Source organism: Anomalospiza imberbis, unplaced genomic scaffold (assembly GCF_031753505.1).
Source record: "Anomalospiza imberbis isolate Cuckoo-Finch-1a 21T00152 unplaced genomic scaffold, ASM3175350v1 scaffold_50, whole genome shotgun sequence".
Classification (NCBI taxonomy): Eukaryota; Metazoa; Chordata; class Aves; order Passeriformes; family Viduidae; genus Anomalospiza; species Anomalospiza imberbis.
This window is the reverse complement of record NW_027100109.1, coordinates 306,727-334,656: the sequence shown is the minus strand read 5'-3', so window position 1 is coordinate 334,656 and position 27,930 is coordinate 306,727. Positions and strand designations below refer to the sequence as shown.

At 38.7% G+C, this 27,930-nt stretch overlaps 1 protein-coding gene across 1 annotated transcript; it reads right to left on the bottom strand.

Annotated features, from left to right (window-relative positions):
* Positions 1-25,970, bottom strand: LOC137467005 (3'-5' RNA helicase YTHDC2-like). Its single transcript, XM_068178582.1, has 27 exons — positions 25,772-25,970; positions 24,904-24,994; positions 24,337-24,530; positions 22,530-22,729; positions 21,766-21,932; positions 19,224-19,326; positions 17,867-18,023; positions 15,640-15,747; positions 14,394-14,542; positions 13,873-14,008; positions 13,393-13,519; positions 12,342-12,407; positions 11,406-11,584; positions 11,147-11,243; positions 10,984-11,071; positions 10,803-10,883; positions 9,779-9,861; positions 8,807-8,912; positions 8,551-8,670; positions 7,924-8,196; positions 7,297-7,423; positions 6,645-6,850; positions 5,763-5,958; positions 4,071-4,168; positions 2,331-2,620; positions 1,751-1,928; positions 1-168 (listed from the first exon to the last, which is right to left on the bottom strand). Exons 1-27 carry the CDS (start codon positions 25,944-25,946, stop codon positions 1-3), a joined length of 3,963 nt encoding a protein of 1,320 aa, XP_068034683.1. The 5' UTR covers positions 25,947-25,970.
* Between the last annotated feature and the right edge of the window lie 1,960 nt (positions 25,971-27,930).

Genomic DNA, 27,930 nt, shown 5'->3' with positions numbered 1-27,930 from the left:
TTAAAGTTCAACTTCTACTTTTCTCAGTTTCTTGTGGACAATGAGATGTTCAAGCATATCTCTGGCATTCTGATCACTCTGTTCTTTTATTAAGGTTACTTTTTCACCACTTTTCCCTTCTACGTTACCTTGCAGCGTGATGCTGCTTTGGACAATGCTGGTTACTATCTGGACTAGACATGGAATTGCACATAGTAGAAATATTACATTTGCTAGTGCACACACCACAGTGAAGACCAATTTCTTCCACCATTTACCATTCCAGGTGAACAAGTTGTCCCACCAATCAGATTCTCCAAACAAGTGTTCCAACATAGGTTAGTTTTCTAATATTTTGAGTAATGTTTTTAATTACATGACTGAGGTCATCGATCTCTAGGCAGCATTCTGAAGTATTAAATTTTCCACAGATCCCTCCTTCCTCTGCAAGGAGGTAGTCTACTGCCAATCGAATCTGGTAAATCACTGGTGTTTGTTGTTGCTGGTGTTCAAGAGATCAGTGGTCAGAGTTGTTTGATTTGACATTATTTCAAGTACTGCTTGTAAATGGATGATTCGATTGAGCATATACACCGGGTTGTTCTACTCGGTGATCACCAAATGTCGCTGTCGAGGCGGTCGCGACACAAAGCAGAGACCACACACAGTCACAGATGGCAACTCTTTATTATTGAAAATGGCTGACCTTTTATACACTTTCTAATTGTTTACCCTTCTTCTACCTCAACTATTGGCCACAATAAATCAACATAACACCACTTGTGAAAAGTAACACTGACTTCAGCTAACTTTCTAAAAATACGTTGTCCAGCTGCAAAGTTCTCTCCTTTTCTTTCTTCAATTCCTCTCTTCTCTTAGTCTTCTTGGTAACAGCCTTGGAGAGAGCTCCTTATCAGCTTCTTCCTGCTTCTCAGCTTCTTTTCGCTCCTTTAGCTGACAGGCCTGCTGTTAGCCCCTTCTGCAGTAATTCGTCCATGAGGGGCAGTAAACAAGTAGAGCAGAACAGGATTAAAAAGTCTAGTGATTAATTAGAATTGGTTTAGGTCTGACACACCTTGAGATGACACCAAAATGAATCATCCTAGAGTGCAGCCTTCAGCCCCACTACTTGTATTTCTACATTCAGGAAACATATTTTCTTCCTTTTACACTGTCTTAATTTAAAAGCTGAAAGATTCAAGAGGAATTACTAAATCCTCCAATGAGTCCATAAAGTTTCCTCTCAATGATCTCTTTAGTGCTACTGCAGTCTACTGTTCAAGTATATAGGGAAAACTGTCACAATAATCTCATTAACAATGTGTGCTTTGTTAAAATAACCATCACAAAAACTCCAATCAGTCATAGAAAGGCAGATAAAACAGAATCAGTATATCAATACTGAAAATCTATTACAGAAACAGAGAAAGGCAGAATCCAAAAACTTCAGAAATGTGCATATAATATAATCATTTAGTTGAAAAAAAAATAATACTCGTTTCTTAGAACAAGTTTTTTTTTTTAATCTAATTTTTTCTACTTTGCATAGCTTTACCTCAGCAGTCCACAGATTATTTTTGCTGTATTGAACTAGTGAAACAAGGATATTTAGTCTAGATTGTAAATTCCAGAAGGAAATATTATGCAGCTGTTATAAATGAAAAGTTAAGTTAGGTTCCTAATTTATCCGTAAAATACCTAACTGCAGAATGATATCAACAAGAAATTCTATTACTTTGGAAGAGCAGGGTGATATGTTAGAGAACTCTACCTTTCCAGACACTGGAGAAGAAGGACTAGCACAGGGGCTGGAATAGCTACTACTGTCTGCAGGCTTCACTGAGGACTGAGCTGATCTGTCATGTGAGGATCGTTTGGAGAGCAAAATGTCTTTTTCTTTGTACTTCTTTGGCTGGTGGAGTGCAGGAGTAGTAGATTTCACTGAAACCCTAAAAAGGACATACCTTGAGTTTCACAAACAGTCACTGAACATTTTACATGGACCTGTCAGCCTACTGCATGACCACATGTATTACAGCAACTACAAAATCTATTAAACCCTAACTAAAAAACCCATACTGATCATGCACTGCTTTTTAATGCTGCTGTTAAACCTCTTCTGCTACTTCTCAAACATCACAATTCATGGACAATATTCCTGACTGATCTCTCTAACAGCAGGGCCAGGTATGAAATACTTCTTTATGGGATTAGAAAGCAGCATACAACAGTATAACACTTTTCATCTGTATTTCCACTGTTTCCACCTCCTATTACTAGCAGAAATTTAAGTGAAGCTTGTATACATCAGTTGCAACCTACAGCAAGAGCAGAAGACTCCAACATCTTACTTTTCAGCATGAGAGGACTCAGACAATTCAGTTTCTGTTGAGCTTTTTCTGCTGTTGGTTGACTTCCATGTAGATGTCAAAGGAAGTTCTTCACAAGTCACAGGTCTTGGTCTCTGGCCAATTCCTGAAGGCTGCTGCAGACCTGCAGACTGTTCTTCAGCACTCAGAGCAGCTGTAATTGCTCTTAAAGTTGTTTCATCAGTCTGAGACCATGGCTTAGCAGGAGCTCGCATACGACGCAGGAACAAGCTGTGCCACTTCTGCCTGAATTGCAGCAGCATACCAGCAGCCTGCAATGAGTTCTAATTCTGTTAAACACTGATGAAAATTTTATCACGCAGGTAAGAGGACCCTGTCTTTTTCGTATCAGGCAGCACCTGGCATTCTAATATAAACAGGGTCCACAATGAAAGGCAAGGCTAAGGTCTTGGGGAAGGGGAATAATCCATATTTAAACTAAGATATTAATTTGCTTTCTTTTCCTTGGGTGCAAGGTAATTTTTGAAACATTTCGTTTAGCTCTGTACTAAACTTAGCTTTGTATTGTAAAACCACAGACTTTTTTTTCCTTTTTATCTTTCAAGAAAACCCAATCCTTTCACGCTTTATGCCCTTCCTCTCAAATCAGTCTCAACTCATGCACTCTTCAGTCATACTTGAGGGAAAAGAGCTCTAAGTGACATTTTTCTTACAGAGACATCTGCTGAAATGTGATGACTAAATTCAGAAGACTATAGTCTAATTCCCATGTTATCAGAAATGCTTCCATTAAAATAAATTTTAAAAAAACACTCTTTTGGACATGTCTAGGAGAGACTGTGTTATGATTAGAGCTGGTAAAGCTGTATGTTTCATGACCCATAAACTACCTCCTACCATCGCCACAGCTCCTCAATGACATAAAGACTTCTATTTCAAAGAGGTTTTGAAATTTATCCTTCCAAAATCCGACAGCAACTTTCTTTCAGCAACTCCAGCTTCAAGTCCTCCTTTTTTGATCCAATTTTGTTTATCCTCTCAGAGAAAGAAGAATACAATATGCCAATGTGACTGTTCTCTCAGCTCTTGTTCAGATTTTGGCTATCCCAGCTCATGCTATGGCCTGATGGAGCACCATGCAGGCAGGACAGGAGGCCAGAAGGAGCAGAAGGGCCCTTATGCAGCCACTGTCACCTGCAGCTTGCTGTCCCTTGCAGCCATTATCTTTTGTCTGGCAGTCTCTTCAGAATTTGCTGACTTGTGGAAAGGGACAAAACTGCCAAGCTCAGACCTATAAAACATCATACTGCCCAGAAAGTTTGTGAAGCAGATCCAACAGCATCTGGACTGCTGAGGCTTTCCTGCTCCCTTGTGTAAGAGACAGGAGACCCACACCAAGATGGAGGAAGAGGGATGAGCACTCTCACTGTTGACTTAGGTGACCAATTATTTTCTTTCTTTTTGCTCACAGGCAAAAGAATAGAAAGGTATGGGTGATAGGTGATGAAGCATTGCAACTTGGATGTTGAATATACGAATTCACACAACAGACAACTCTGTGCCAAAGGGGATTGAAGCCCTTTAATTCCTGATGAGCTCATGAAATAAAGGTTAAATCACAGAGTACACAGTTTGAGAGACCCAAATGGACCATCACGTTCTTGGAGAAAATTCTGGGCTGCTCAAATGTTACAAAAACATTTTCACATCTTTTTACAATTCCTCTACATTAAGCAAACCCAGGAGTAATTTCTTACTTACTTCAGGGTCCAGTTTGAGATGGAGCCATTCATCCAGCTTCAGCTGTGCAGTTTTGTCCTCCATCTCACTGTCACTGCTATCATTAGATACCCCTCCCCCTGAATTAAAGACAAAAGATGCATTAGCATCTCTGTATTATTTCTACTTACATACAAAAATCCGCATACTACTGTGTTACCAGCAATAGTATTTTTCCTTCTAAAATTGACTTTAAAATGTAAACATTTGTAAAACTACCTCTTCTTTTCTGCAAATACACTGAAAAGTCTTTGTTCCAGATAGCAGCAATCAAGTAGCCAGACCTGGTGAAGGTCCTACTATGTAAAAACCTGTACTGATATGATGTGACTCAACTCATGTACCTTCACCAGCATTCACAGGCCACTAACCAACTTTTGCCTAAAGCTGTTTGCAAAACCACACGCAGCTCTATTTCCTAGTAAAACAGCAGATTTAAAGACCTCCTAAGAAAAAAATATATATACATATGGCTATTAATTAGGATTCCTGATTTTTCTAAAATGCAATTCAATCAGCATGAACACTACTCTAAGGTTCACAGTTTAAAAGCAAGACAGGAAAGCTTCAGAAATAAGTTGGACTTTTAGTTTGATTCAAACTATAACAACTACCAGCAGTTATTTTTGCTTCCATTCCAACAGGACTCAATTTAAATGAGAAAAAAAAAAAAGGAAATTTGTATATATTCTCTATTAATGAGACAGAGTAAAAATTTAACAGGGTAGAAATCCATTTGGATTTAGGTGAAATGTGCCTCTTTGAGCTACCTAACGTAAGTAAAATATGCTGTTTAGTCTGTAACTGCAGCACTAGCGAAACTGCCCCAGCTAAGGAGAAAGAATGCAAATTTCCAACTAAAGAGATAAGAAAGACTCCTCAGACCTTGAAGCAAACAGCGCAGAGTGACTCAGGAGTTCTCTCTGTACTTTCTGACAAAAACTGAGTACAAGTGTAACTAGCTCTAAGTGTAACGTGAAATCAGAATGAATATGCATGAACCTATTGTGAAATTCTACGAATATGAAAATTAGGTAGAGTAATAAAAAAGGATCAGGAGTTTTCAGGGGCGTGCATGTCCTTTGAAGGGAAAAGATCCCTCACATGCATCCAGTGTGGAAATAAACATACCATGCCTTACAAATCTATCGAAATTGCGGGGTCTTGATTTTTCACCACAATTCATTACTTACAGTTAATAGTACAGTTAACTGACATTAAAAATTATTAACAGAACATATCTTGAAAATGTATGTGTCAGCTAGAAGCAACATGACTTGTTTGCCATATTGATTGTTTCTAAATTATTCCGTTTGAATAATATGGTTCAATGTATCAAATAAAGTAGTCTGTAGAAAAAGAACATACATACTGCACTTCTCAGTACCAGTATGATCATGAGACATTGTGGCTGCATTTTTTCCTTACAAAGTATACTGCAATTTCTGAGACCCTAGAACTGTGTAATTTATGGACCTGAATATGCAAGGAATCCCAAAACCGAGAGATTTCTTACAGAACCGACAAACTCTTCCTGATTAGCTACAGGAATTATGACAGCGCTGTTTTCAGAATCAGCCAATATATGTATTAAATATTACTGAAAAATAAGCTTTCCATGTCACACACTGATGTATACCAAAGAAAACATTCCAAATCCAGACTGCAGTGTACCTCGAAAGGATGAAGATGCCTGCAAGGCATTACTTGGCAGTCTGGCTGGTCCACTGAAGAGACACACGGTGACAGGTGTCACAACAGAGCAGCACCTGATGTTTGCTGTCTTGTGAGCTCTCGTCATTTCATTATATATAAGCCAGTCTGTAGGGAGGGCCTGGATGGCTGCAGCTTGTCCTTTTGCTGAGGCAATCTGTACAAGAGCAGGTAAGACCAGGCTATTATACCCTCTACCTGTAATTAATATAAATTTGAAAGTATTTCTCATTTTATCCAGAGACATTGTGGATGCCTCAACCTGATAGTGTTCAAGGCCAGGCTGGGTGGGGCTCTGAGCAACCTGGACTAGTGGAAGGTGTCCCTGCCCATGGCAGGGGGTTGAAATGAGATAAGCTTTAAGGTCCCTTCCAAGCCAAACCGTTCTGTAATTGTGTATTTTGAGAAATAAATACATGTATAATTAGATACATATAAAAATATACATGCAAATAAAAAAGCATGAGAGAATTCAACCACATTCACAAATTATCCTACCATGATAAAACAAAATATTTTGCTTTAAAAAGAAATGTTAAAAAAAAGTTTGAGAGAAAAACTTGCTTTTAAGAGTAGGGATTATTGTATCTTTAAAACAATTTTATAACTGGGGACGTTTTTCTGCCATTTTGCCTTGTTCCATCTAGAGAAAGGACTAATTGAAACAATGGAAAATTAATCACCTCCAATTCTATCAGCTGGGTAGAACAGTATTTTCTAAAGCTGTAGTGTAAAATGCCCATAGTGCTTTTAAAGTACTGACAACTAGGAAAAGACATTTCTAAAACACATGATAGATTTTAGGGCCCTTTTTTTTGAACTATGAGATCCAAATGATTTTACCTTTTTATACTGAGACTCAACAAGAACAGAGGTAGGATGAAATTGCACTTTCTGCTCCTTTGCATCAGTCAACCGCAGGCTTTCTCTGTCTACATGCACAAGATTGGGATACATCCCGGCCACTAAGGCAGCTTTAATTACAGCCCAGTTCTCAGAGTTAGCATTAACATCTCTAATATCACCTCCTCCTCTGGCTCTCACAAAACCTGACAAATGAAAAAGACAAAACAGGGCCATGTTAGCTTGTGTTTGGTTCTCAAAAGGAGTTAGAAACTAAAGGTGAAATAAACGACTTATTTGTTGCATTTTTCACCACTGCCAACCTTAACAGCACCAAGAAGAAACCATTACACTGAAATCCTTCCTGATAAGGGGTTTTATACTAACACAGAATATTACTATTTCCTAAAATTTAAAGACATTTCCTATGGAAATGATTTATTAAAACATGAAATGCAGTGGCATGTGAAGATGAGGGTGCTTTCAGTTTGATCAGCCACACTTCCTCATCTACACCATACCCTGCATGAATGTGTGCATGAAGGTGTATTTCAAATTAAGTAAGGAAAATTACAGCAGTGAACATGATTTTGTTACAATTTCTATATGCTTGACTTTAAAACAATGTTAAAATAGTTTCCAATTTCTTTACCTGAGGCTCTAAGTTGGCCAAGCAACTGTGTTCTCATTCCTGCAATGATTTCCATTGTGGCTCGGGACAGGAAGTTCTTTTCACAGAAGGCTCTCTCCCAGCCATCACTGCGTGCCTTCTGCCATGCCTGAAAACATTTTTACATTTGCCTGTTAATTTGAAGGGCTTAAACTAAAACTGCACTTTTTTTTAAAGATTATATTTATGTCAATAAAATAAATGCAAAACCCACTCTAAAAGTTAATGTATCAAACCAGATACTTTTTTCTGTTCAAGAATTAGATTCTCCTTACGTGTTCACTAGAATGATGATTATGTCAAGTTAAAACAATAAATAAAGATCATTACATTAAGATCATGATTTGAAATTCAGTGTAGTAGGATATAAAGAGGCACATTGTTAGAACATTTAGAATTTTATAAGGTTTAAAAATATCAACAAAACATACTATAAAAAGGGTTCCCTCACAAATTTATGAGTCCAATACCCAGGAAAGCCGCTAAGCAAAAAGAAAGTCTTCTCCGAGGACTTAATCACAGTCCACCACTCTACATCCAAGTGGATTGGTACATTTGCATTGCTTGGGTGATGTGCTGTGATTAGTACTCTGTGAAATGAAATACTACCTGGAAAGCCCTGAGCAGGGTCATGTGGTCACTGAACGTCCCAGCAGCAAAACGCTTCTTGCACAGCATGGCTGCACACTTTTGGGAGGCCAGCGTGGGCAGCACAAAAGGGTCTTGGTAGGCAAGAGCACAGGCAATGGTCAGAACAGGATCCAGGCACTTCAGAACTACAGCATACAACACCATTTTACCGAGGTGTGGCTCTACAGATAATTCAGTGAGGTGATAACCAAGCTCAGTGAGATCTTCACAAGGGTCCATGGCATCTATGGTCTGTTTATAAACAAACAAACAAACAAAGGACAGGGAGATGGGTACAGTGGACAAAATCAAATTAGAGTGAAAGCAGAAAGGATGTGAATACTGGACATTAACTAGATTTGTTTCCAAACATTAAAAAAGCAAGTCAGACTATTAACAGAGACAAGACTTTGAAGCACTCTCTTCCCTCGACATGGAAAAACACATCCCCACACACAAAATGAAAACAGACAATAAACAAAAATTCAAAACATCCTAAAGTAATTAAAACCAGCTTCAGTACAAACTGAAGTCAGTAAGACAGACTGCTATACCACAAATTTGGGATCAAACACAATTACCATCTAAACCTATTCCTTTTCTGACCTTAAGCATATGCACAGCATTTATCACAGTCACAGCAGGCGGAGGATCAGGAGCTTTCATAAGAAAGTCTACAATTGGACAATTAATTGGAGCCAGAATTTTTGTGTACAAACAAATATCCTGCAATGTAAAAGGCAAAACAAAGAAGATTACCAAGATTTGGAAACAACCTCCTAACACATGACTTGTTGCAATTAATAGTATGGTTTGATGACATTATATTTTTTAAAGTTATAATTTCTAACTGAACATGCACCTGAAACGGCATTCTTAGAAGTTCTGGAGATTGAAATTCCAACATATTCTGAAATCGGAGCCTGCTGAAGAGACGAAAGCAGACTCCAGGCTGACAGCGCCCAGCCCTTGAAAGTAAAATAGAGGAAGTTGTGAAAATGAGGATTTCTGTCTAAAAACAAAACCAAAAGCCAACAAACAGACACAGAAACTCAGAATGGAAAAGAAGAGGCAGTACTATGAAGAAAGTGTTGTAAGTCACACGCAAAATGAGAGTTTTCCAATCATGAATAATTTTTGAGAGTGTGGCTATTTTTTACTGTAATTTTAACCCAACACTGAGAAATCTGGAAAAAGAAAAATAAGGCTTATCTAATGTAAAGTGCTGTTAGTTTTTCGCTAACCTAAGACCAGTCCAAATCTCAATCATCCTTTGTTGTAAGGAATCAGTTGCAAACTTTATTGCTTCCCCTCACATCCCCCAAACACAAGTGATGCTTGGAGTAAAAGGTAGAATAAAGATTAAATAACTTGTGAGTGAATGAGAGACAGCAAATTCTGCATACGTGCAGCTTAATGCCAGTATGATTGATTAAACAGGCATTTGTTGCTACATAAACTTCTGAGCCCTCGCCCACAGTGTTGGGAAGAATATAATTATGGCCTGTTAAGTCATGGATAGGTTGGAGAAAGTGAAATAGGCAGTCCCCTGCCCACAGCCAAGATGTGAAAACACCCCATTGGACACTGTGACTGCTGGTGCTACATGGGAGAAAGAGGAAGGAGAACAAGTTAATGGGGGGAAAACAACCCAGACCTTTTGGAAATGCCTGAGCATCACTTTTCTACAACTTGGGAAATTCTTCCAAGGAAATACATACTGACCCTACACACTGGACTAGGCTAGAAATAGTTACTATGTTGTGTGCTTTTTTCTAAACGTAAAGGACTGTGGATTTCTGCAAAATGGAAACTGGTATGAGGCATTTATTACCTGCCTTTTCTCTGGACAGCACTGGCTTTTGAAATCCACCCCATTTTTAGCATTGTAACACGACTCAGTGCATCAAAAGACTTCTAGAAAAACAAATTAATATAAAATGAAAACTCAAAAAGGTACATGAAATAAAAGTTACTAGTTGTTTAGATTACCAACAGAAGTTTTCTAAAAAGTATGAAACAGTAATATATACAGCAGCTTCTGCAACAAAGGTACCTTCTCAGTTTTAGTGAATTTATGATGGTATCGCCTTTGTAGTATCTTAATGCTCCACAGGTTTTGAAATTCAATGTTTTCTAGTCAATAGGTAATTGCAAGTCAGTAAAAGGTATGTTAAATCTGTGTTCTGAGATATCACAAAGCAAGTAAAAATACATTATTATACCAAATAAAGTTTTTCTTTTTATCTCACTTGGAAATTATCTACTTATTTTCTTAGACTGATGTGAAATTACAAAAAAAAAAGTTTGTTTTATGAGAACTTCAGAAATTTGGTGTGCATATCGCCTCTGAAATCCAGTTTCATTTTCAAAGCCGCACACGAGGTCTCAAATTGCCTCATTATGTGTTCTCAGTTTTCTTGAACAAGTAATTAGAAATGGGCACTGAACACACCAAAAAAACTGCTTAAGAACTTATTGGATTATTTTTGGACTTGATACAATAGTAGAACAAAAGGAACTCCCAGTGCTCTCTAAGTCTCAGGAAGGTGGTGGTCTAAACTGAGGACTTGTTTTAAAAATCCAACAGAAATACTAAATTGAGAAAGAGAAAGATCCATTAATACATCAACCTAGATTAACTTTTACAAGGTTTTTTAGACAGCTAGCTATTTACAGTATTGTCTTAAAACAAATGGATGTTGAAACTTTTCAGCGAGGACTGTTGCCTGACAGGCACTTCGCTCTTAGTAAAAGCTTTTTTTCACTTTACTGTAAAGTAAAAACAAAAAAAGTTCTCCAAAATTTATGCACTGTGTGTTTTAGAATCGTACCAGGAAAATTTAAGCCAGTCATACCTCTTTCACCTTGCCTGAGTCAATGACAAACACCACATCATTGACTGTTATGCTGGTTTCTGCAATATTAGTAGAAAGAATCTGCAAAGAAAAAAAACCCAAACCACCAAAATTATAGTAACTGTAAAAGCAACGGCAAAATAGAACATTGTAGCCTCAGGCAAAGTCCTCTAATACTTGCAATTTTGCGGATGCCAAAAGGTGGAGTTTCAAGCACTTTCTTCTGATCCAAAGTCTGCAAACTTGAATGAAGCATGAAAACTTGGTATCTAATGTAAGACAAAATGAACATTTTAAGGATCCTAAAAGAAGCAATGAAAAGCCACAGTAACTAAAGGTTTTACCTGTCAGCATTATCAGCAAATCTCTTGTCATCCAAAAGAATGCGGTCCCTCAGGCTCATTATCTCATCATACCCAGGAAGAAATATTAAGATTGCTCCTAAAAAGGAAGTGGGTTTGCAAAGTTAAACAGAAAATTCAAATACATGTCGACATGTCGATTAGCACTCAGAAGGTTTTAACGTTTGGGGATTGCTGAAAAAAGAGCACGATTCATTCATCAGAAGCTGAAGCCACAACAACTGGTTAGGCATTTACCTACCTGCATCAGAACTATGACAGATGCTGTGAAGTAAGTGCATTATCAGATCCAGATCCACTTTTTCATCATCAAAACTGTGATGATAAGCTGTCAGTAGTTCTCTGTCCTCTGCACTAAGGTCACTACCACTATTTTGGACCAGGGAACTTTCATCCAGATTTCCAAATTCGAATGAAGCGCTGTAACAGAAAAATACACCAGAGTCAAGGCTGCCCCTTCAGGTTTGCATTGAGCCATCAACTCAAACTTAGACCAAGACCAACATGACTATTGGTCTTGAATTCTAATGTTTAAGTATAGCAGAAGGGAATCACCATACTATTGCTGTTCACTGATTTCAATGTTAACCCAACAAAGGATGCCACTTCATTTATTAGTGTTAACTTTAGTTTTCTTCAACTTCATTGAAACACAACCATAAGCAAATGAAAGTGTAAAGATACTTCTCGTTTATCCGTTCAAGGAAAACTATTTAAGAGATATGTATTCTCCAAAAATTTCCCACTAGCAGAAACTACACTAAGAGAAATTATAATACATATAATCTTTAGAAAACACTACCTCAACTATGATAACTGTAAGTTAATCAGAAAATCATTTGTGAATGGCCTAGTGTACACATTACTTCTGTAAATTTTCTTTAATATGCTTATTGCATATAAAAATATACAGATAAAAACACATGACAGATTTGATTCCAAAGTAAGCATGTGAAAATGGTACATAGTATAGAATTAGTGCAAACATAAATAAAAAGATACTGAGTACAAACTATTTTGGTTTTGAAATATTCCTATTCGTAAAAAAAAAGTATTGCTATTCAGTCCAGATTTTACAGCATGAAAAGCTAAAACCTGTTCTGATTAAAAGAACACAAACCTCAAATTCCCCATCACTATCATATACAACTCGTTCTGCAAAACAGTTACAGCTTACCTGTAGGATTCCAACAGATCGACAACCTCTGTCTGTCCAAAGTGCCTAGCCCAGTCCACAGCCATCCTGAAAGAGTTGCACATGTATTTTTATTATATTTTTCACTTCAAAAGATGAGTATGAAGAGCACATCAGGCGAGGTAATTGACACCAGACTTTTGTACCCATTTCTGTATTGTTATCAGTACTGTTATTGCTGGATCTTCAACTTCCCATTTGAAATAGGTGTTAACAGCTATCTCACTTTTAGGTAACTACAGCTCTTTACCACAAAAGAATGTCACTTTTACACAGGAGCACCTGCAAACATGCACGAGGAAATGAGGAGGAAGGAGGTGCCATTCCTTTCAAAAGCCCACAACAACGTGCATAGATCAGACCTGCCTGTTTGCAGTACCCTTTAAGTCATCTCCAAAGTCACACCCCAGGCGTAACATTCAGCTATTGCATGCCTTTCAGAAGCTGTCCTCCTCAAAATGCAGTTCACTGTTTTACCTTTAAACTGCATTTCTTCCCAAGTTTTTCAAATGTTAGTACCAAATATCAGACCCCTGCAATCCTGATTCTTATCAGGATCATATCTTATCATGCCATACGACAATTATTTACTGTCCTTCCCTGTTTAGATGAAGACATACTCCATGACCACAAAACTTGAGTTTTTCCAGATTCACAAATATTTTTACATGCTACAACATATTTAGAAACATAACAGAAAGATCTTCTGATATAGGTAACTCCATGAAAATAAGAATTGAGAAACATTTTGGTCCAATTCAGTAGATTACAGTTGTCCTGCTAACCAGTATCTTAAAAAAGACCTACTGAAGCAAAGTTTATAGCTCATAATCAAGACCATGTAATTAAGAATTTGATTTAGAATTTACAGAAAACAATGTGATTAAAAGGAGTTAGAAACTGTTGAGGCTGTCAAAATCTATAGTTCTTACAGCAGTGTGATAAGTTAGCAAATTAATTTAGATGTTAAAGAATTTTCTTTCTCTCTTCTATATTGACAAATAAATCTGTCTTTTGGTTTCTCTGTTTTTACCAGCCATTAGGTGATTTGCAGTGGATACTTGCTCCCATGCTGATCAACTGTTCTACTTGACTCAAAAAGCCTCTTCCTGAAGAAATCATCAGAGCAGTCACACCAGTTTCACTGTGCCTATAATCAACTGAGAAGTAAAAAAAAAAATCCAGCAAACCCAATAGAAATGTTATTTCTTCATCTAAATATAGTACAAATATTGCTTTCAAATTCCAGCCCAAAGAGAATTTGTTTCCTCACTTTATATGTGCAGTCAGTTCATGTGAATTCCACACTGTTTTAGAAACACACTTGTCAATACATCAAAACAACAACAACTACTAACTAAACAACTTATTAATTCTGCTAGCCCTATCCATTTTTTCAGTAGGCATCAGAATGCAAAGGTAACAACATTTGAAACTGGAGATAAAAGTAGCCATAAAAATCAAAGTAAATTTGAGGGGTTTTTTTTCTTATGTAATAGTACAAGAAACTTACCACTGACATTTTCAGTGAAAATAAGATTTAACACCTGAGCAAATGAATCAGTATCTTTATGCAACCAGATGTCAGAAAGACAGGAATCCATTTCTTTTACTCTCCACCTTTCAAGGCAATTCACATCTTTTTCAGTCTGAAGATAAAAAACAATACTGAAAAATTAATCTCTTCCAAGAGCTGTCTTTATTCTCATACATTACCCACAAAGAATTTGAATGGTTATTTTTCCCAGCAGCAACCAGAAATCCAGCACTCAGGTATCAGTTAACGCATTGATTTTGTCATATGCAAGTACTAAAGTAATGGCAGTGGAGCCATTTGATCTGAGGAAAAGCTGGGTACAACCACCCTAACTGAAGAGCACACTTCAGCAAGAGCAGTTCATCCTAATTAAGTAATCTTTAAAATATGTTAATATCCTGAAAGCCTCTACAGAACTACCTTTAGAAAACAGATTTTAAATGGCTAGTAATACAACACAAATATGAATGTCTCTTCCAACGAAAGAAAAATCTTACCAGTTGATTAAATACTGTGCAACCACCATCATCCAACCATTCGCACTTCTCATTTGCCCTTGGAACCGATTTTTGTCTTTGATATGTCCCTTTGTTACTGTTACCTTGAGCTGAACACCACTCAGCAAGCGTGTTCTTCTGTTTCTCTTCTAGAATGCAAAATATTCCCCAAGAAAGTTTTAGAGTCATCTTTATTATCCATTGTTTTGTACTAAAAAAGATAGTTACAGCAGGTCCAAGTTTTACCTATTCAACCTCTTTTATTTAATCTAGAATGCTACTACCAGTCCAACGTAAATGACATGTTTAAGAGTACCCAAAGTGCACCACTGCAAACAAGGGCTATAAGAACGAGGTAAAACCCACCACTTTGGTGTTTAACCCCCCAAGCCTCCATTATTCCAAACTACTGCATTTAAAGGGTCTTCCTTGAGTAATCACCTTCCACACAATCTCAGCCCAGATCTTCTTCCAGAAATGGAATGCTGAAGACAAGTGATACAGTCCCTGCATGTAACAACTTATTTTTGTACACAAGTGGAAGAAACATTAGAAAACACCAGTGTCTTAACTGAACTTTTCTGTCCCCAGTGATCAGAGATGAGCACTGTGATAAATATCCTGTTAAGATTGCACGTTATAGCTTTGGGGTTTGCATTTTTCTTTTAATTTTTCTTTAAATAATCTCTGGGATCATTACTTTCAGGTGCCAGGAAAACTTCTGAAGCAGTATCTACTTAATCAACTGAAAACCAATGATGTTTAGCTCAAGAGTGTTAACAATTACAAAAAATACATCCATGCCTGAAGAAAGCAGTGAAAAATGTTACTAAAGGGAACAACTTGTCCATTTTGTGCAAGATGTACAAAATCCTGCCTGCTTTAATAGCTGCACTTTAATTTGAACCCAAAGGTACAGAGCATCCTATGCTTCTTTAGTATTCATGTGGGCAGAGCCCCCAGTAATATATAACTCTACAGCATAATAATTAGAAAACAGATTACATTTATCAACTGAAAGATAAAAGAAAGCAACCACTGAATAAAGGTGATCTTTTCTTCTTTAACTGCATAAACTATTTCAGTAATGTAAATCCTGAGAGCTTAAAGATACTTCATGTCATCTAATCACATCTCATTTAATCTCCTGACTTTGGAATTTTAGCAGAAAATAATCCTGTTAATTGTTTGTTCAATCAATCAGTGATTCTCATTGCCAGCCCTTACAATTAACAAGTCCACCCACCTTGCTGCTTTTCTTCTTTGTACTTCACCATCTCTTTGTTTGTATGCCCAGTGCTTCGTAAAATGTCCTCCAGAAACATCTCTTTAACTTCAAAAGGTCTCCCTTGGACTCAAATAGAAAAAATCCATATAACATTAGCTGAAGCCACTAGCTTCAGTTACAGCATTCATTTTTTCAAAAACAATCTTCACTGGAGTTTATTTTTCTCAAAATTATACAAAACAAAACATTTCCAAAGTTAAATGCCACCTTGTTTCTCCTCAACCTCCTCAATTTTATCAAGTGTTATAGCAAGAGATGTTCATAAGATTGACAGTTATTAACTATAATTTTTTTAAATGAGAAAAAGAAAACAGCCATTTTTGTTTCAGGTTACAAACAAGAACTCGCCATGTAAGTCTGCCACCTGGATTTTAAATTTAATTAATAAGCAATTAATACAGCTTTTTGCTAGGTTCCACATGGATCAGTACAAAGATGTACTGATCTACTTTCTTTTCATGAGAAGCATGTGAGAAGACAGACTTATCTCCGTGTCCTCAACTAATTCAGCAAAGCTTTCTTTACTGAATACTTCTTGACCGATGAGACAACCCAGTGGCCTTTACCTTCTAGTAATTTATCCTGATTTCTTTTTCAACATGACTGTTTTCTAGACCTTATCTGTGAACATTAAAGGATGCTTTTTGCATGAAGAATTAAAATCTCTGCATTTTGATTTCTTGTCCCTTAAACTGACTATAGATCACTCAGGATTTTCCTTCAGAGAGAACAATCCACAATTCACATACTTTTAGAAGCTGTCAAAGAGGAAGCCTTCCAGCACTGATCACAAACTCTGTGTACTACAGCAATTCACAGCTACAAAATGTTGGTTTCCGTGGTCAGGAGGAGAATCAAACCTTTTACATTACATTAACAGACAAAGATGCTTCTTTTAGTTCTTAAATTCTCAAAAAAAAAAAAAAAAGGGAAAAAACCATCTTTTCAATTGTTATTGGCCCGTTACATAACCAGCACAAGCACTGTGGTCAACTGGAGAGACTGCCATTGGAATTGCCAACACAAATTGACCGATCTGAAAGAACAGGAAGTTGCAAAAAGAGTAAACTGGAAAGCCACATAACAATCACAACTGAGGCTCTCGCTTGCAAAGAAAATTCAGAGAACATGAAATCATGTGTAATTTCCAGATTCCTGTCTCCAACAAGTTGCAAGCCTTATTTTACTAGGCAGAAATTCAAATCTGGGAACTAGAAATAAACACTTCCATCTGCAAAAAAAGAAAGGAAAAAGAGGTTTCCTTCTCACAAACATTTGCTAAAATAAACCAGCAAGCAATCCTGTTTCCTAAAACTGTTGAGATTAAAAACAAAAAAGGCTGACATGCAGAGAGTCTACCTGATTGTCAAATAAAGCATTTATCTTAAAAGCTACTTTTCAAAACACATTCAACTTGGACATTATTGTTGAAAAAGTAAGAGGATTGCAAGGTGCCAGAGAAGGTCGCCCCTGCAGAAAACCTGCAAGCCAGGAGCATGGGGAAAAAAACACAAACCCAAAAAAACCCCCCATCTCCCACGCATTTATATGTTGCCTCTACTAAAGATCAGTCACATGAAATTAAAACAGCAATAATGGTAACTTTTCTTTGCATTTGAGAGCAATCTAACCGCAGGTAACTGAGTCTGAACACAAACTAAGAGAAAATAGATGCCATTTCTGAATATTTACCTAGATGAACAGCTACAGATTTTCTTTAAATCGAAGAATCGTGTGATTCTTTTTTCCTGTGAAACCCGATCTGCCTGAGCCTGTATTTCTGAACTGAACAGGTACAGTTATCTGTGTTTCATCCAGTAACCAGTAACAACCTTCACAAAGCCTGAAGAGTGAGATTCTACTGGAATATATTGATATATATCACTCTCATGTAGCTCCTAAGTCCTGTATCAGCATGAAGATAGCACTTCAATAACCTTCCTACTTCTTCAATTAATGGTGGAGGAGGGCAGGATGCACCTGCATTTACAGAACTCCCAGTGACTAAAACACTTCTCTCCGAATGAGGTACAAATAGTCAAGAAACAAGAAACCTGAATACACGAAGAACAAGGATTCCTGTAACTCTCAGTGCCTTCACTCAGAATAGTTTTCTCCAGTTTAGTAAGATCAGTGAGTCTCAGGGCAAGTATACTCAGATTTAAGAGATAAGATCAAGACTTACTATGTATTACTGGGCAGCTTCCAAAATACCTAATAAAGAGATTTGTATCTAGAGCAGCACTAGAAAGAATTAATTTTAAATTATTCTGGTTTTGCAGCACATCTCTCAGTTTTATTAGCAAGAAGTCGCTGAACCTATCCCTCTCATGTACTTCATCCTGTAACAAAAGGAAAAAAAAAGAGAATAAAAACCATCACAGATTCAGGATCACAACTTCTGACAAAAAAAAAAAACTTTTCTAAAACAAATAATTTTATGATGATTTGGTGGCACATTACAGAGGCCTTAAAATGTGTAAGTCTAATTTAAGTAATAGGATTTTTTTTAAATTATCCATAAGCAAAAGAAGTACTTCAAAAACTTTTTATCAGCGCTGAAAGCATTGTAATGCTGAAGCTGTACGCACCTTAACTTTAGAGGCTAAAGTGAATATCTGAAACCTCTCTGATTTTGTATTTGAAGCCAAATTTCAAGAAAACTCCACAAACCACAAATCCTACAAATCTTATTTTCATAAATTCTCACTTCACCACTGATGAGCATTTAAAGAAATGTATGACACCACATAATCAGAAAAACAGACAGATTGCTTAGACAAGTCATACACAAAGCTTATAAATTAAGGCACATAACTGATTAATCATCTTTGTCATTCTTCTGTTTTGATTTGTCTTATGAATGAAGGAAACAAGGACTCAAAATACAAGGTTTGTAGGCTGACATCAAGAATGTACAGATCATTCTCAAGCCTTTTTAACTTTGATAAACAGGCAGGCACCTAAACTTACCTTTTAATCTTTAGGACTTAAATCTTGCCATAAACATTCTAATTCCCCTTACTTATTAAATTCCACAATAGGAATATTAACATACTCATAAATGAACACATCTGAATAATTTGCTAGCCATTAGATTCCACATTATCTTGAAAACTCTGGGCAAACAAATGGACTGAAAACTTGGTATTGCTAAAGCTAATGATAACAGAAATTCTGACACGATTACATTGAACCACATCAATGTAAGCCTCCCCTAAGGATATTCTGCTAACAGGGGAAGTTCAGAAAAATTTACACTTTCATCCTTCTCCACTCCTCCTGATTCCACAATTAATCATTGTCATGAAAATAAAATAAGACATTTTTACAGGAAAATACACAAACACATAGAAAACCACCAAAATCCGCAAAACACGCATGCTGCTCTAAGGACTCAGAAAGTCTTTAAAGTTGATTCAGCTTCTACCAAACAAAAACACCTAAAGTGCTCAGCAAATCTAAATAAAACAAATGAGGACCTCATTTTCCAGGGCAATACATATTGCTCCACCCCACATGAAAGACCACAGGATGCTCACCACAATAACATGGGTCACAGTGGAGAAGGTGCTGTCTCCTGCCATCAGCGTGCCAAGGAGCATGTCATTAGTGCAGAATGTTACCAGTGTCTTTGGAGAAACCCTATGGAACACACACAGAGACAACTCAGGGGGTTTGCACCATTTAAAGGCAGCTAGCTTTCCATGGATCAAAAATTAAAGCAGCTGCTGACCAGAAGAGGAATTACAGTTTTTTCTTCAAAAGACTCCTGCACACCACTTGTTTTTAAACTATGCCTTTTCCCAGACATTTCCTAACAATTTGTAGTACTTGCACCCCAAAACTTTGGACAACGGATTAAATGAAAAAATAAGATTCAAATTTTAATAAATGAGGAAGTAAAAGAGAATCGTGAAGAAACTCTGCATGTCATTCAATTTACTAGAAAATTCCATGTGGAAAACCAGGTTCCAATTCCTCAGCCTATGCTTGGATATAGCCTTTGTATTTGTCTACACACGGTGGGATGAGCCTGCCTGATGCCAGGTGCCTACCCAAGCCACTCTATCTGTTCTCTCCGTGGGCAGGGGAGAGGAAACACAACAAAAGACTCACAGGCTCAAGAGAAGGACAAGGAGAACGTGGGTCTCTCCCATGGGCGACAGTCCTCCATGAGCTTCTCCAAAATGAGTCCTTCCCATGGGCTGCAGTTCTCCATGAACTGCTGCAGCATGGGTCCCTTTCCACAGGGTGCAGTGCTTCAGGAACAGCTTGCTCAAGTGTGGGACCCCCCAAGGGTCACAAGCCTGACAGCAAACCTGCTTCTGTGTGGCCTCCCTCCACGGAGCCACAGGCTCTGCCAGGAGCCTGTTTCAGAACGGACTTCCCAGAGGATCACAGCCTCCTTCAAGCATCCACCTGCACCAACGCAGAATCCTTCACAGGAGGATCCCTCCTGCACCATGGGCCTCCATGGCCTGCCGGGCCACAGCTGCCTCACCATGGGCTGCACCATGGGCTGGTCTGGCACCTGGAGAACCTCTTCCCCTCCTGCACTGACCTTCCTGTCTGCAGAGCTGCTTCTCTCACATGCTCTCACTGCTCTTCTTGAACTGCTGCCTCTGTTGTGCAGGCTTTCCTCTCCCGTTCCCCACTGTCCCAGAGGCACTACCACCATCACAGATGGGCTCAGCCTCGGCCAGAGGCAGCTCTTGGCTGGCACTGGCTCTGTCACACACAGGAGAGGCTTCTGGCACCTCCTCACAGAAGCCTCCCCACAGCTCCCAAAGCCTTGCCTTGAGGACACAAAACATTACAGCTGACTAAACCACAAAATCATCTGCTCGATCCTCTGGTTCTTCAGGAGGTCAAAATACTGAAATGTTACAGTTCTATACCTGGGGCAGAGTTAGCTGTTCCAATAAAAGCAGCAATTGTCACTGCTCTCTCTGGTACTGTCATCCTAAAGGAGCTGAAAAGTTCCTTTGTACTGTACTCTACAGCTCTTCTCTGGAAGACAGTTAAGAAACTTTAAAAATTATACTTCTGTGTTACTATAAACACCTCTAAACATCTGCACTCCAGAATATTTTTGTCCACAGGTCAAAATATTGTTATCTCCCCCTTTTAGGGTTTCTCTGGAGTAATTGTATTGATTCTTCTCAAGCAGGATTTTCTCCACTGCTTCCAGTAATGCTTCCATTTTCACTTGACTTTGCTCTTCTTCTGCCAGCATAGTACTTCCATATATTAATCACCCAGTTTATTTGCGATACATCTTCACTAGCTCTTCTAATCTCTTAATATCCTTGTGAGCTTTCATACACACATTTGAATTCTTCTTGTGGCTTTGTTGTTCAAGCACATTCATTTTCATCAGCTATGTGTCGTCTTCGTTCACTCAAGCAACACAACCTTTTGCCATCTTCTGGTCACTCATATCCCAACTGCTGCCCCTTCCCTGAAATGTCATTGGCTACACAGTGCAAAGATGTAAAAACTGCACACAATCCATTCATGCGCTGCTTTACAGACAAATTCATCAAGTGATACTGAAATGTCCACTTTTACACTTCATGTTTTAAACACAGAAGCTGAAGAAGAGTAAATTTAGCCCAAACTAGACTGATAAATAATACTCAGCTTCATCAGTCACTTTCCAATTTTGTTGTTTTCCCTTTTATGACTCCTATGTCATATGTTACAGCATGCCGGTGTTCACACCTACCTTCAAAGCTTGCAGAACTTTCGGATGTTGAAAGTAGAGAGAAAAAAAAAAAAAAAGAAAAAAAAAAAAAGAAAGTGTAGACTTGATCTGAAAATCAGACAAGGATTTCCATGCATACACTCTGCAGAAGTAGTCAACAGAAAATACCTGAGATTCAGTGCTATAAGACAACCTACCACATGAAAATTCCAAAACACAGGAAGAAAGCCATCCTTTTCACTCTTACGTATTCCTCACCTGCAGTAACATATCCCACCTGTAAGGCTGCAACCCAAACATACTGCAGTTTACACGTACACAAGATTCACAAGACCAACACAAGATCAACTGACACTCAGAAATACCATTAGTACCTGCTTTCTAACTGGATCTGGTAACCAATTGTCTGGCCAATCTTCTCTCTTCTTTCTGCTGCCACTCTTTCAGCCACAGCAACAGCTGCTAAACGTCTCATCTGAGTACAGAGCACGCGACAGGGAGTTCCATTCTTGTAGCAGTCATCAAGGATAAATTGAGGGATCTGTAAAGAAGTGGTTCAAATTTACTCTTTGAGAAAGTCACAGCCTTGTTAGCACAAGTTAAACAATTTAACTGCATCTCAGAATTACACATTGCAAAATACTTTTCATTAGATTATCATGGCATACATACCTGAACCAGCGGAAAATAAATTTCTAAGTATAACCTATTTGGGTTTTTTTTAAAGAAAAAACTTGCAGTGCCTCCCACCTGCTTCAGAGAAATCTAAAAAAAAAAGTCCTGTAGATAATCTCTCATTTTAACACAAAAAATACTCGGGGTACTAAGAACAGAACTAGCCTTAGAAGAAAAAGGGCTATACAAACATCACAGCTACTTTTTCTTCAATATTTTGTATTATTTTAATGAAAAAATTGTATCTACCAGAAAATTGTGAGGAATCATTTAAGCTTTTAGTACCTATCTACTGGCTTAGTGTTTCAAAAGCAAGAAAGTGAATTGGAACAAGATTTTCAATCATACAGGAAAAGAAAAGCCTTAAAATAGCATAAAAATATCCCATATCACAAATGTTACACAATTAGCATTAGTTTAGAATAAATACTGTTATCTTTTTTATTTCATTGTAGAAACATACTTGCGTGGTTTTTCCTGATCCAGTCTCTCCTATAATCAAAACAATTTTATTGTCCTTTATTATTTGGACAATTTCTTCCTGTTTTTCAAGAACTGGTAGTGACTGCCTGAAGGAATCAAACTCTGATTCCCCCCTTTTCACTGGGACCTGGGGGACACCATCACTAAGTCGAAAACTTATCTTGTTTACTTCTTTGTTTTCTGTGAAGACAAGTTAAAAGGTTATTTATGCAGATTCAGAGGAAGGTCACAAAAACACTGCTCAAAAATTGTACTGAAAAATTAACACTGCTGACTTTTTATGCATCCCTGTGGGTAGAGTGACAAGCACATCACACATTTAGAAGTCATATTTATAGCAACATGTCCTGCTGCAGTGCTTGAAATAGGCATTTTTCAAAACAGTTATTACTTTCATAGGTATTTTGAACAAAACCAGACTCTTCCAGAGCATTGCTCCAAGTCAAAAAAGCCTACAAAGAACAAAAGGAGAAACAGAAACCAAACCAGAGAAAACCAGCCTGGTGTATTTTGGTGGCCTTTGTATCTGTGCCCACATTTCACACCTGCAGTTCTCCCTAGAAACACACACTCACATAGTTAAACCTTGAAGCTATTCCACACCTTTGCCTGAAATCATACTAATGCAAGCATGCTATATCAAGAATCCTGGCCCCCACACAGCAGTGTGACGTGTTAGAAAGCAGTGCAGAAGTAGCCAAAAAAGGGGCACATCTTCTGAGGGAGCTACTTCACATCCATCATTGCAAGTGCTACTCTGTAATTCCTTCCGAATTATTTTCCAGAAGAATGAAAAGCTTGCTGTAAACTCAGTTATACATATTTAATGTCATTAATAGATTCATACACTAAATTTCAAGCTCTGTTGTACCAAGACAAACACAGACTAAGAGATCGGGAGAACTAAAAATACATTCTTGAGATGCAGAGAAAGGCAACTATTGGACTGTTCATGAACTTATCCTTACATTCCTAAGACATTGCCTTTCAGTACTTTCATTATAGCTTCCCTCTGTTCATTAAACAATCCTATAAAACAACTGAAACACTTGAAAATAACAGAAAAGGAAGCACTTCAAGAACAGACTCCATGTATCAGAACCATGAAATTAAACAAGGTATATTGACACAAGTGTTTTGTGCTCACTACACCCATCTCTGCACACAGAAACACAGTGTAACTTCCACTTGTAGCTGATAAAGCAATAATCTAGATTAAAGCCTTGCTTTTGAAAAAAAAAACCCAACATTTTATCAGAAGTTTGTCTTTCAGTGAACTCTTCCATATTCAAGAAATCAAGAAGTCTGGACAGTAGTCTCTTAAGGAACAAATATATTTTTTTGTAGAGATGAAGAAATAAAAATTAAAATTCTTTATCAAGGACATTAATTTCTATAAACAGAACAGACAATATTATTTTCTCATACAGGTGTTCTTACGGCATCAGGGTAACATTGACTCTTCAATCCCACCTCATAGTACTTGTATGAAGCCACATTTCAAAATGTGCTTCCAAAAAGATTTGGCTGGAACTGGCTCAAAGATTCTAAATTAACACAACACAAGGTGGACATCACAATGTGCATGATATGACTTCCCAATTCCTCACAGCACCAGTTATAAAAGACCTTAAAAGTAAGGAAAATGAATGCGTTTGTTTGAAGGTGTTTGTTAGGACATGAGAGGGGACAGAACAGAAGGAGGTTTGTTTTGTCACTGGGTTGCAGGTGGTTTTTTCAAGTGGTGTCGATGGACAAGTCCAAATCAGAACACAGGCCGAACATACCAGATTCAACAGCACAGGCATTTCCTTGATCTGTCCTCGGCAGGAGTTCCGTGCTTTCCTTATTTGTGACAGGAAAGCGCTGAATTAGACTCCAAATGGTGTGTTTCGTATAGAGAGCCAAGTCACAAGTCATGACTGCGCGTGCCTCTGATGCATCCTTCTTCCTTACAGTGAGGTACCGATTGGCTCCTTTTCTGCCGGGGGGAGAAGTAAACATATTTTAGGAAAAAGGAACATACTCTAGGTTGACTTTTATCTGTCAAGGTATGAGACACTATGCAAAATATTTGGGAAAAAAACAGAAATCGCAGAGAGAAGCGTTTTTAATGGAGCCATTAAATCCACAAAGTATAAAAGCAAGCTGTCCCAAAACACATCACAAGTTTTTCCAAACATGCGTACAGCAATGAACAAAGATGCTCATTTCTGTAGCTACTTTTACACTTTTTTCTCTAATACTATTCCTTGCAACACAGTTGACTATGTTGAAAACATCAATCAGGTTATCATTAGCCTTGAAATACTATTTGTGTGCACCAAAAAACTGAAAATTGTACCCCGACTCACCCTTTGCTTATAGATACCAGTCCAAGAGACTGACAGAGCCGGTGAACAAATGCTCTTTCAGCACTAGTGAAACTAGAAGGAAATTCCATCTCTAGAATGATAAATAATATTGAGAAAACAGTAATGATGCAACAGGCAGTAATCTTGACATCTCAATGTTACAGAACCACAGAATTGCTAGGATTGGAAGGGCGACCACCCACTGCAACCCCCCTGCAGGGGGGTCACCTGGAGCAGGTGACAGAGGAACACATCCAGGGCTTGGGATGTCTCCAGAGGGGGAAACTCAATGCTTTCCCTGGGCAGCAGTTTCAGTGCTCTGCTGCTCTCAAAGGAAAGAAATTCTCCCTCATGTTCAGGTGGAGCTTCTTGTGTTTTAATTTATGGCCTTTGCTCCTCATCCTGTCACCAAAAAGTTTGCACCGCCTTCCTGGGACTCATCTTGAAGATATTCAGATGCATTAGTGAGATCCCCTCTCAGTCTCCTCTAGGCTTAAAAGGACCAACTCCCACACCTCTCCTGCTAAGAGATGCTCCAGACATCTCATCTCATCTCATCTCATCTCATCTCATCTCATCTCATCTCATCTCATCTCATCTCATCTCATCTCATCTCATCTCATCTCATCTCATCTCATCTCACCTCACCTCACCTCACCTCACCTCACCTCACCTCACCTCACCTCATCTCTCTGCCGGACCCCCTGCAGTAGCTCCCTGTCCCGGTGCTGGGGAGCCCGGAGCTGGACACAGCACCCCAGCTGCGCCTCACTAGGGCCGGGCAGAGGGGCAGGATCCCCTCCCTGACCCGCTGCCAGCGCCCTCACAACACCCGCAGGCCGTGCCCGGGCCGGGCTGTTCCGCGTACCCGCCTCGTCCCCGCTCTGGAACCGCTCCAGGGCGAGCTGCACCGCCATTTTCACCTCCTCGTCCACGCCGACCACCCTGACGACCCCGGCCCGGGCGCCCATCGCGGCGCCGGCAACCCAGTCCCCCGCAGCCTCGCCGGGCTCCCGCCGCGGGACCCGCCTGTGTCGCCACATGGCCCCGACACGGCCCCGACACCGACACGGATCGGGTGTCGCAGCTGCTCGGCCCGAGGGACGACGCTGGCGGCGGGCGGGGCCTGCGTGGAGTCACCCGCAGCCCACTGGGCGCGAACCGAACGGAAGGAAATTGGCTCTTTTCCCGCCGGCAGGGGGCAAGCCTGCCTAGTACCGAGATGCGTGCATGGCTGTGACCAAAACGTGGCACTGCTGCCGTGTCCGGTCATAAACTGCGTGCTTTCATTGCATGGTATTCAACGTAGCTGTGGCGAGGGTCATCTCGGCCCTCAGCCTCCTCACTCTGTAAAGTGTTACTTGCCCTTGATTTTGGATCGTCTTTTCCTGCTGTCCTTGGACTCCACGCTGAGGACGCGAGGTAGAAACTAAACCAAATCCTCTTGGGCTTGACACAGGGCTCGGTATTGAAGGCTGCTGCTTCGGAAACATCATAGGTCAGAAGGAGAATACTTGGAGGAAGAACAAACTATTCCTCAGTTTGAACAAACATCCTTAGTTGTGAACTGAAGTGGGCAATTAAATAAATAGAAGATAAACACTCACTGTCTGATGTAGCTGGCTGAAAAAATAGCTCTTAAGCGACTTCTACCAAAGCTTTTACAAGGCTAACTTCAGCATAATTCTGCACTGAGAGATCACACTGGAGCAGAACAATTGATCTTTTCTAAGGTTACTTCAAAATTTTTTTTAGTTTTTCAGTTCAAGTATCTGACTATGTATCTTAATCAAAGTACATAATGCTAAGTTCCTCATAGCTGTTCCTGTGACATTCAGTACTGCCACCTCAAAGCACATCACAGTTATTATGGAAAATTAAACGCTTCAGCTGAGTAAGATGAGCATTCCTCTTATCATCCTCGGTATCAACAGTACAAAATGAGAGTTCATAACTAATTTGATTGAAAGTGTCACATCAGAAATCCTTAATCATGAACCCAGATCTCTTAACAGTTTCTGCCTCTTAACAGCATCATCTTGCCTTCCTATAGACAAAAAGGCCCATGATTCTGAAAAATTATTCCTCAGGCTCAATTCTGCTCTCAGTTTGCAATCCTGTAAATACAGCAGCGCACAGAGAAAATTAACTGTTGGATTAAGTCTCATCTATATGGCTAAGACTGGCATGAAGCCTGAGTGCATCCTGCACAACGAATTCCTTAATACATGCCTTTCTTCTTTCACTGCTTTTTTGACTGTCCAATGCTATTAGAAGGGTGAAAAAAATAGGAGAGTGTGGTCAGGCATACACTGCCTGCTGCAGCCCTGCTAAATACTGAGTTGCAGTCTGCACTCAGCATATGAATAAGCAAAGAATTGTGCTTACCCAAGCTCTTAGACATGGAGGTTTTATTCTTTATACGTATTCTCTTAACAAAAATTACTAGCTGTGGATTTTCATATTAGAAATAACAATCTGTAAGTATTTAAAAATTCCATTTTCATGATTGGCCTCAGAAATACCTTCTGGCTAATGTTTACTCAAAACAAATAGCCCCTGGAATAAGAATTATTTCCTTGTATTAACATATGTCCAAATGCCCATGTATTTTTTTTTTATAAGAAGAATTAAGAAGCAGCACAGTTTTATGCAAAAATACATCTGCGTGTTTAAATACAATTAGGTATTCTTATTTTACCCTCCCAAGAGGCACTTTTTCTGACTTCTTTTCAGTTTGCAGAATATTTTCTCTCTTGTAAACACTCTTACGTTCCACAAAAGATGCTGTTCTACGAGAAAAAGAACTGCAAAGCAAGTTGGTGAAACAGTATTATCTATTCTGTACTGTGTTAGATTGTGTCAGATTTGACTGCAAAATAATTAGTCTTTCTGGTTTTTGTTTGGGAGTTTTTTAAAGATTTTAAGTGTTATAAGATTTATTAGCTGTTGAAATGTGATGCAAGGATCACTAGTGAGCCAATTCTTCAAGATCAAGTTAATGAAAGAGCACAAGATTTACTTCTC

Excerpts from the sequence above, each read along its gene's own strand:
- LOC137467005 (XM_068178582.1), bottom strand. The coding sequence starts at position 25,946 with ATGTGGCGACACAGGCGGGTCCCGCGGCGGGAGCCCGGCGAGGCTGCG. Across the intron at positions 11,585-12,341 it reads GATCTGTTGGAATCCTACAG|CGCTTCATTCGAATTTGGAA; the intron begins GTAAGCTGTAAC and ends TTTCTGTTACAG. Across the intron at positions 1,929-2,330 it reads GAGTCCTCTCATGCTGAAAA|GGTTTCAGTGAAATCTACTA; the intron begins GTAAGATGTTGG and ends TGTCCTTTTTAG.